The sequence below is a fragment of the Etheostoma cragini genome, chromosome 14 (assembly GCF_013103735.1).
Source record: "Etheostoma cragini isolate CJK2018 chromosome 14, CSU_Ecrag_1.0, whole genome shotgun sequence".
NCBI classification, from domain to species: Eukaryota; Metazoa; Chordata; class Actinopteri; order Perciformes; family Percidae; genus Etheostoma; species Etheostoma cragini.
In genome coordinates, this window is record NC_048420.1 from 8,639,352 (window position 1) to 8,650,283 (window position 10,932).

Consider the following 10,932-nt stretch of genomic DNA (forward strand, 5'->3'; position numbering starts at 1 on the left):
GGATTAATACACACACTTACATACCTTATTTGTGAATTGATCAGAGCAACACCAAACAGTGATGATTTTACTATCACAATGGTAGAGCTGGGCGATCTGGATAAAATCAAATATCACAATATTGATACCGCAACAATATTGTAGTTTTGACTTTTGGTGCTTTCACAAAACAATTACACAATTAGATTTTTGATAAATAATCATCAGTAATGTGGATATAACTACTAAGTGGGCAGAACAGTTACAACAGTCTGGTAAGATCAGAAAATGACATCACTTTAATGTAATTTAGCCTTTAAAACCAGGAAAAGAAGCACTTATGCCATTTTACAATCTTGCAATATCCAAAATCTAAGACGATATCTAGTCCCATTTCCCAATATTGATATAGTATTGATATATTGCCCAGCCCTACTTCATGGTTGATTGCACTTAATGGTATCACTTTGGGTTAAGGTGTCAGTCCAATGAAATGGAATGTGTCTGATTGGCCTCTCTCTGTCTGTCTCTACAGTGCTGCTCTGGAGGTGGAGCTGTCGGATGATTCTTTTCCCCCTGAAGACTTTGGAATCGTTTCAGGAATGTTGAATGTCAAATGGGACAGGATTGCACCGTATCCTTGAACAGAAATTTCTTGTTGTTGGTCCTCTCAGCCTGCAGTTGTTGCTGCTGTGGGATGGAGGCAGTAATGGAGTTTAATGGGACATTGTGTGCTGACTCAGGGCTCCACACTGACACTGATTCACTCTTTTGTCAAACACGGCTGTTAGCAGAACTGCCAAATATGGAAAGAATAGGGAGAACCCCCCAACATTGTAGAACTGATGGGGAGATTTATGCAAAGCTTCGCAGGTAAAGGTGTGTTCAGTTGGCAGAGATCAGAGCATGCAACACACTGTGTGTATGAACACACAGCATACACATGAATAGAGCAAAACATGTTAGCGCATTGTCACACAGAACACTTTTAAACCAATTTTGGGCTCTAAAGTGTCTAACATAGCGCTGTTGTAACAACTAAAAGTCTAATGAATTGCTAAGGTCATGAGGTTTTTCCTGTTTTGTATTGTTTTCAGAAATGCATAAATGGACTCTTGATCATTTTCCAGTTGTCAGATTTAACTGTTAAACTTTCAGTGCCAGCAACGTGTCTCACACAGTGGTGCTGCGCCCCCTGAAGGCTGGCTACTTTAACTTCACCTCTGCCTCTGTCAGCTACCTGGCCCAGGAGGGAGGACAAGTCGTGGTAAAAGCCCTTTATCTTGATGGTGGAAACAGTTAAAGTGTGTGGGGCATTGAAGCTGAATGAGGTGTGTGTGTGTGTGTGTCCCTCCTGCAGGTGGGCTACACCAGCGCCCCCGGCCAGGGAGGCATTCTGGCTCAGCGCGAGTTTGACCGCCGGTTCTCCCCCCACTATGTAAGTGTTCAACTGTAATACCCCGTTCACACCGATGGCTCAACCAGGGTTAATCTCAGGGTGACTGTGGCAGTTGTCACAGGCCTATGTCCGATAGACACTTGAAAAAAACATCAATTTGCGTCACTGTGCTTTACGCTGAGTATTCACCATAGACTGTATAAAATTAGGATGTTCAAAACAACAGCAGAGCGGAGCGGTAATTTTTATGGTGTTTTTCCACTGCATGGTACCTGCTCCACTCATCTGAAAAAAAGATACTTTTTTTTTTTAATAGTACAACCTCTGTCAAGGTTCCAAGCGAGCTGAGGCGATAACAAAATGTGACGTGAAAACCTGCAGACTCCTGATTGGTCGGAGAGAATCGTCACTAATCACTGCGTCATCATCTCTAGCGACAGACGGTGGGGGGGTCCCGCCGTGTTTAAGTAGTTTAGCCAGCAGTGTTTTTTTTGCTGCCTCCAGCTTCTTTTGAAACTAAACAAAAACAACACACCTTTGACGTTGTGTGTGTGTTGCGTTAGATCACGGCAGTTTCCTGCTATGACGACCAGCCACGACTCGACTCGCGCATGAGACGGTACTAATCTGCAATGAAAGAAAGTACTGCACAGACCTCTACAATGACGCAGCGTTGAATTAACACGTCCACAACCGAAACATTAGAACCTTGATAATTCGTGATTATTTTTTTGTTACCATTCTACTCTCATTGCACACAGAACATGGATAATAAAATGAAATGTCCCATGTGTGTCTGTAGCTGGACTGGGCTGCGTTTGGCGTGATGACCCTGCCCTCCATCGGCATCCCGCTGCTCCTCTGGTACTCCAGCAAGAGGAAGTACGACTCGCCAAAGGCCAAGAAGAACTGAGCTGGGATTCATCAAGAGCGGGGGGGGAGGGAAGGGGAGGGGGGCACAGGATCTCTGAAAAGCTTAATAACCCATATTGGGGTTGAAAGGGTTGTGATTTGATCGAAAAGGCAGCGTGATCCAGACACATGATCAGGAAGAAGAGCAGCAGCAACAACAGTACCGTGTGCTTCTCTTTGTGACCATGGCTGGCCATTCCGTAACATTTGCAGATGGTTACAGAACAATTACTCCTGTTGTGGTTTTGTAATTGTGGAGGTGAATTCAGATTTGGAGTTTATAGCCAGGTGTTTAACAACAAGATGAATTAATAAAAACTAGCTGGGTTTTTCTAAAGCTGTGTCTGCCAGTTTTTGTAACCTATCGAGAACAGATTTTGAAGGTTATTGTCTGATGTGTAAACACGGCAAAACCCTTGCCATGGCAGGGACATTAAAGGGTAACTACCTTTGTTTTAATGGCCCCTATGTTTTTGTCTAAGTGACAGATAGGAACAGCAATCTATAACATCGGTCCAGTACCTCCACAACAATGCTTGTTTTGCCACTGACATGCTCAGATTAACATTCTGTCTGACAGCATTATGGAAAGATTTCTAAGGAGGTCTGACTTTCTGTTACAGTTTTTCTCGATTGTTTACACACATTTTCTGAAAGAATGCCTCATATTCTCAGAACACTACACACAAATCAAAAAACACACACACATTGGGCAAAACCCCTCATTTTTCCTGCAAAATTAAACTTTACATTCAAAACAACGTTATTTCTTCTCAAAATGGTATTTTGTTTTCAAATGACACACACAAACCATCATATGAAAAGACATTCATAAGAACCAGTTGAACAATGACGTGCTCAATGTAAAACACTACGATGAATGGAAACCACTTCTTCTCCATTCACTAGAATGACTAAGGCCCTTTTTTGTTCAGTGTTACACTACAGACAGTACAGACATAAGTGTGTTGTAAAATATTTGAGAATATTGTTTTTATACTCAGAAAACACAAATACACAGTAACAAATATATTTTATTTGTCCCACAAAAACAATGTACACAGTGTACATCCCATTTCCAACCAACACAAAGTTGCACATACACTACATACAAAACACCAGAAGAATTTACTGTACACAGTTACAGTAAAAAAAACTAAAAAAAAACTACTATGATGCATCCTCCCTTCTGTTGTGGTCTGGCCACAGCACCTCATCCACATCACATTCCCAGGCCAAGCAGCGGGGGAAATATCGCCTAGCATGGCGATTCCAGCCATAAAAAGCATCAGCTGCTATATCTCCACATGCGTTCTCCATAGCTCGGAGAAGAGCATGAGAAGAGTCATACACTTTCTATCTCCAGGCAGAAAAAAATCCTCAATAGGATTGAGGGAGATAAACAACTAAAAGCCTGGGGGGGGGGGGCAGTGAACCAGTTACGAACCAGAGCAGCCCTGTGGAAACTTCCGTTGTCCCAAATATTTAGTTTGTTAGTAATATTGCAATTCTTTGACTCTTTCTGAATTGCGTTCAAATGGCACCCTGTAGACCTGCATCATCCTGAGATGATTTCTGCACAAGACACGGTCCAGTGTTGATGAGCTTACCCTATCAATATTTTGAAATATGTCATTGTTTTTCCGTGTTGTGTATGGCATTATTTTCTAAGACCATATTCATGAGTTCAGTTTCCTTTCAAAGAGACAGAAGACGTTCCCAACCACCTTGTGTTGTTCTGCCAAACAAATAGTAAAATACTGTAAATACCGTGAAGGAATACAAAGTAGGAATACTGTGCAGTACTGCAATATTCTAGTGAGAGTAGATTTCTTACCTATTCTCATTTCGGAAATTCGGGATGATGGATGCTACAGTGTACCTGCTCACATTTTGGCTGTACTCTTTGCCAATCAGCGATTACAGTCCTTGGCCCTTCTCTTCCTCTTCCTCTTCCTCTTCCTCTTCCTCTTCCTCCTCATCCTCCTCCTACTACTCTCACTCCTCTGGCTCTGACTCTGTTTCCAATGTTGGCATCCATTCCTCCAAAACAGAAGAGCTCACCTTTTGCCGTTTTATGCTAAAGCTCTGACTGCTAACTGTAAAATTGCGTGATGGGTGTTTGCCCTTTTGATGAGTCAGTGTGCATATTTGAATGGCAGTGTGTTCCTTGTGAAGACAAGAGATTTTCTTCATGAAAATTGTGCCAAAGACAGAGAATTGTGTGTAGTGTTTTGAAAAAAGTGTGTTTTAGAACAGCAGTCTGAGTGTAGGGCAGGAATTGTGCTTGTAGTTTAGCAGAATTGGTTCAGGGGGTTGGTGACTTAGTTACACGTTGTGGTCATTGTGTCTCAAGTACCAAAATTTGTGTGTAAAAAATTGAGAAAAACTGTAAAGAGTAAGATCCTTTAGTTAAATGTAAAAACATCTGCGAGAGTGGACAGAAAATAAAAACTATGAAAAGCAGTTTTTGGTTGTCTTTCCACTTTTCCAACCATCACAACTCTAGTTTTGGTTTAAATAAACCCAGTGACTAAAGATTTCAACCCAAATTAACTGCTGTGAAAGTTGTGAGAGGATGTCTGAGGGGTGATTTGATGTCAATATATTCCTAAATTAAAAACCAGTTAAAAGGATAACTTTTAAATATGCATTTTACAGACAATAGGTCACTGATGAGGATGCTAAGGGATTTGCTAAAGAATTTTTCACAAACTAAGCTGTGAAAGTTGAGAGAGGATGTCTCAGAAGTAATACAGCTGGTTTGATAATATATTTAGAAATGAAAAACCTATAATCTTGAAATGTGTAAAAAAAAAAAAGGGTTTCTTTCTACTAACTCAAAAGTGTGAAAGTTCTATGTTGAAAAACAAAGTTCTTAAAGATTAAAATGAGTGGTGTTGCAATTTTACAACAGTCCCTAACTACCTCAGTACAATGTGTGCACAATTATTGGGCAAGTGAGTATTTTTACCTTGTCATCATTTTGATGCATATTTTCCCATTCCAAGCTAAAGAAACCAAAATGCTAATTTGATTTAAACATTATCAGGTGATGTGTATTTATTTAACGAGGGAGGGTGTGGGCTGAAGTGATCAACACCCTATATCAAGGTGTGCATAATTATTAGGCAGCTTCTTCCTCCTTAGACAAAATGGGTAAAAAAGAGCTTTAACAGACTGAAAAGTCAAAAATTGTCAGTCTAGAAGTAGCAAAGGTGTTGAGGCATGATCCCCAAACAATCAAATGTTTTGTTGCAAATTGTCAACAGGGTCGCAAGAAACGTGTGGAGAAAAAAAAGATGCATATTTAGTGCTGGAGACTTGAGAAGAATTAAAAATGACGTTACCAGGAACTCATTAACCTCCAGTGCCGCCATATTCCAGAAATGCAACCTACCTGGAGTGTCCAGAAATACAAGGTGTTCAGGGCTCAGAGACGTGGCCCAGGTAAGAAAGGCTGAAACACAACCACCACTTAACAAGAATCATAAGTTGAAACGCCAAGACTGGGCCAAGAAATATCTTAGGACAGATTTTTTGTTAATGGACAGGTTTAATGGACTGTTGAAATGAGAGTGACTCTTGATGGACCAGATGGATGGGCCCGTGGCTGGATCTCTAACGGGCACAGAGCTCCACTTAGAGTCAGACCCCAGCAAGGGGGAGACGGGGTACTGGTATGGGCAGCTATTATTAAGGATGAGCTAGTTGGACCTTTCGGATTGAAGATGGACTTAAAATCAACTCCCAAAGCTACTGCCAGTTTTTAGAAGATGCTTTCTTTAAGCAATGGCACAGAAAAAAGTCTGTATCCTTCACGAAGGCCATGATTTTTAAGCAGGACAATGCTCCATCACATGCATCCAAATATTCAACTGCGTGGGTAGCCAGGAAAAGGCCTTAAAGAATAATGGCATGGCCCCCTTCTTCACTTGACCTAACCCCCGTTGAGAACTTGTGGGCCCTTCTTAAATGTGAGATTTACAGTGAGTGAAGACAATAGACCTCTTTGAACAGCATTTGGGAGGCTGTGGTTGCTGCTGCTTTATTGAAAAGAAGGGTGGACATATTGGTCATTGAATGTTTCTTGAAATGTCAGTAGTGTTTATTTGTACATCTTGAGTTTTATTCTTACTCTAAGAAATTAAAATAAACAAGTGAGATGGGAAAATGTTAGTTTTTCCATTCATTTGCATAATAATTCTGCACACTAATAGTTGCCTAACAATTCTGCACACAGATATTCTCCTGAGAAAGCCAACACTTACCTTTCCTTTGTTAAACATTGTGATTTGAGATTTGTTAACATTTCTGATTGACTGATAGCAATGCATTTGTTACAATACAACAAATCCTCAGGAATTGTTCACACAGTGATGGTCAAAGGAAGCTTTGCAAACCACTGGTTTTATTTTCTGAGCTCACTAGATGGCACTCCCTGTTGAAAGAAAAAGGTTAAAGGAATGCCAGTTGTGTGTTTCCAACCCTTTGTTGAACAGAGAGCGCCATCTAGTGAGCTCAGAAAATAAAACCAGTGGTTTGCAAAGCTTCATTTGACCATCACTATTGGACAGACATTTAGTTCTTTTCACTCTAAATTGCAGAGTCATTTCATAGTGATTTTGAAACTGAAACTGAAACGTCTATCTTGATAAGCTCTCCAACATACCCTGGAAATGAAATTGAAGCATTGACATGGAGATATTAAAGGTAAAATCCGCAAAAACCGACGAATGTCAAATATTAAACTAACTTCATCCCGGATGTTAATGAGAGGCAATTGGCAAGGAATCGCCTGTATTTATATATGATTGTGGACGTGATTCAGCTTCTTGTGTTGCACCAGCAGCTGCTCAGGGGGACGTTAGATGTGTTAGAGAAGAGAAACTTTGAATTAAACAGCAGGGCAGGTCAACACCTAAGACTGATTTATTAAAACCTTAAACTATTTAGTGCAAAAGAAAGGGCAAAGTAACAGGTCTTTTCAGCTCTCCTGTTATGACAAAGCGCTGGTTTAGAAAGTTCAATAAGCAAACAAGGAGGCTGCAACTTTACTGGAATAAGGTAAGAAATAATGCTTCTGGGTTATCAGCTGGTTTGGCGTTCGGGCTACCATCCTTTTTCATCTTCATCCGGTATCTGGTTGCGGGGGCTGCAGCCCCAACAGGGAACCCCAAACTTCCCATTCCTGAGCCACATTAACCAGCTCCAACTGGGGATTTCCGCGGCGTTCCTAGGCCAGGTGGGAGATATAATCCCTCTGTCTTGGTTTGGGGTTTTGTTGGGATTTTCTTTCCCTTTTTTGCCTACTTGTGTTTGTTTCTTAGTTTTCTCCCTGTTCTTGTGTGGTTATCTCTGTCTCGTGTTCCACTGTGTGTCTTCTTGTTCTGTTTCCTGTTTTATTTTGAAATCTGTCTTCTGTCTCGTCTTGCCTTTTAGGTTTACTTCCTGTGTCTTTTGATTACCTGATGTTTCCCACTTGATTCCCTGCCCTCTTGTCACCTGCCTGTCGGTACCTTGTGTATTTAATGTATGTGCTTCCCTTGTCTCCTGTCAGATCGTTCTAGTTCATCTGCCTGTCGGTACCTTGTCTTGCTGCCTGTTCCCGTGTTTCCCATAAGTTCTTCCCTCTATGTTATTCCTGTCTTTTCCTCGCCCTTTTTTCCCCTGGATCCCTGTGGATTTTTTGCGTTTTGGATTGTTGCAGTTTCCCTGGGAGTATTGAGCCGTTTATTCCCTTGTGGATTGCTTCTGTTTTTTTTTTCTTCGACCGCCAACGTGCGTTTTGGTCCTTCTTCCCATGCTACACGTCACACCCTCCGCCTAGTCCTGGGTCTTCCCCAAGGCCTCCTCCCAGCTGAACGTGCCCACATCCTCACCAGATGCTCGAACCACCTCAACTGGCTCCTTTCAACGTGAAGGAGCAGCGGCTTTACTCCGAGCTCCTCTCGGATGACTGAGCTTCTCACCCTATCTCTAAGGGAGACGCCAGCCCCCCTCCTGAGGAAATCCATTTTGGCCGCTTGTACCCTGGATCTCGTTCTTTCAGTAATGACCCCACCTTCATGACCATAGGTGAGGGTAGGAATGAAAACTGACCAATAGATAAAGAGCTTTGCCATCAGGATCAGCTCTCTTTTCGCCACAATGGTGCGATAAACTGAATGTAATACCGCACCCGCTGCTCCAATTCTCAGACCGATCTCCTGCTCCATGATCCCTTCACTCGTGAACAAGGCCCCAAGGTGTTTAAACTTCTTCACTTGGGGTAAGTTGCCAGTACACACTCACTTGAAGGATTATTAGGACTACCATACTAATACTGCGTTTGAGCCCCTTTCGCCTTCAGAACGGCCTTAATTCTACGTGGCATTGATTCAAGAAGGTGCTGAAAGCATTCTTTAGAAATGTTGGCCCATATTGATAGGATAGCATCTTGCAGTTGATGGAGATTTGTGGGATGCACATCCAGGGCACGAAGCTCCCGTTCCACCACATCCCAAAGATGCTCTATTGGGTTGAGATCTGGTGACTGTAGGAGCCATTTTAGTACAGTGAACTCATTGTCATGTTCAAGAAACCAATTTGAAATGATTGGAGCTTTGTGACATGGTGCATTATCCTGCTGGAAGTAGCCATCAGAGGATGGGAACATGGTGGCCATAAAGGGATGGACATGGTCAGAAACGATGCTCAGGTAGGCCGTGGCATTCAAACAATGCCCAATGGGCACTAAGGGGCCTAAAGTGTGCCAAGAAAACCTCCCCCACACCATTACACCACCACCACCAGCCTGCACAGTGGTAACAAGGCATGATGGATCAATGTTCTCATTATGTTTACGCCAAATTCTGACTCTACCATCTGAATGTCTCAACAGAAATCGAGACTCATCAGACCAGGCAACCTTTTTCCAGTCTTTAACTGTCCCATTTTGGTGAGCTCTTGCAAATCGTAGCCTCTTTTTCGTATTTGTAGTGGAGATGAGTGGTACCCGGTGGGGTCTTCTGCTGTTGTAGCACATCCGCCTCAAGGTTGTGCGTGTTGTGGCTTCAGAAATGCGTTTTTGCATACCTCGGTATGCAAAAACGTTATGGTTATTTCAGTCAAAGTTGCTCTTCTATCAGCTTGAATCCGTCGGCCCATTCTCCTCTGACCTCTAGCATTCAGTTTGCACATTCAGTTTGGAGTTCAGGAGCTGGTCTTGACCAGGACCACACCCCTAATGCATTGAAGCAACTGCCATGTGATTGGTTGATTAGATAAATGCTGTGATGAGAAATTGAACAGGTGTTCCTATTAATCCTTTAGTGAAGGTTATTGTCTGTAAGGTTATAAGGTTATTTGGGTGTAAATGTAGGCATTTTGTTAAGCTTTAGTAATGAAGGCAGCGCTGTCCATGGAACTGAAACAGAGCAGAGACCGATGGATGTCCACGAACTCAACACTTGGGCTTATTATCTGCATGCTTTAAAATGTTGTGAATAAAACTTTCAGGCCTGGTCAAGTACAATTCCCCTCATTGTATCAATCCACAGACGAGACACCCAACAGAGAGGGAGAGCGAGAATACCGCTACAAGATACAGCTGGTCCTTTGTGGACAAGTCTGTGAACTAACTGATTAAACAAGCACCAGAAATGGTCTCTGTTGCTTGAAGTTGGCAGACAAACTTTTTCCTTTGGGATGGAATTAGATGGGGGGGGGTTCTTATATGACTGTGCAACGTCATGCCAAGCATATCTTCTTTTGTAGCGTATCAGTGTTAGGGGATGCTGTGGGATGCTTTGCTGTGACTGGACACAAAAATGACAGACAATGTACTGTGACGTCGGGTGGTCTTTATGAATTGTTTCTAAACCAACTCTGCTATCATTTTGACGGTTATGACATGGGGCCCCTTCAGGGAGGTTTCCTACTGCTAGGTAATTGCAAAAATCCATGTTTAAGTGGCAGGGCTGTACAATTAATCAAGATTTTAATCACGATTTTGACTTCCCACGATCAAATTTGCATGGTTGAGCGATTTTTAAAATTTATTTTTTAAAATTGGTTAATTTATATTTTTAAAGCATAATTTCATAGAACGCTCCTTTTTTTTTTTTTTTATTTTTTTTTTTTTTTTTTGCATACCACATGTCCCGCTTCGTAAACCACTGTCTGATCATGAGCCAGTCAGAGTTGTTCCCTGCATCGCGCAGCTTTGTTTCTAGATATAGACAGTCACAGAGGAGGTCCAGGGAGGAAAACTCAACAGATAGCAGTCTGTTATCCGTATGTCTCAGGGTTTACCAGTTTACCATTAAACGCAACATTTTGTCCCGTCTATTTTGTTATTCAGACAACAGCAGTGACCAGTGCTAGTCGGTGCTAGTAGCGTCTGTTAGCTGTAAGCTCCTCTAGGATACACCGGTGCTAATGCCCTCGCATCCGCTGAAATGTTGTTATATGGATATGGTTTATTTTTGCGTTACATGACCTATTTCTTCTGTAAAGCCATGCCTGTGTTGGATCTCTCCTTTACTCTCTCTCCGCGTCCGGGCACACAGCGGCCGCCGGTCTACACTTCTGACATTTGTCTACAGTTTTAATTGTTATTAACACAGCTGTATATTGTTAAGTATGAGGGGCAAACTTGT

The 10,932-nt window shown here is 42.1% G+C and overlaps 1 protein-coding gene across 2 annotated transcripts in view; it reads left to right on the forward strand.

The window, feature by feature from the left end:
* The window catches only part of ssr2 (signal sequence receptor, beta), a 5,336-nt gene extending 2,709 nt beyond the window's left edge, over positions 1-2,627 (forward strand). For both annotated transcript variants that reach the window (XM_034892684.1, XM_034892685.1), the window contains exons 3-6: positions 515-613; positions 1,138-1,246; positions 1,340-1,417; positions 2,181-2,627. In XM_034892684.1, the coding sequence (XP_034748575.1) occupies positions 515-613; positions 1,138-1,246; positions 1,340-1,417; positions 2,181-2,291 (397 nt within the window). In that variant the 3' untranslated portion in view covers positions 2,292-2,627. The remainder of the gene's footprint in view (positions 1-514; positions 614-1,137; positions 1,247-1,339; positions 1,418-2,180) is intronic.
* Positions 2,628-10,932: the final 8,305 nt, after the last annotated feature.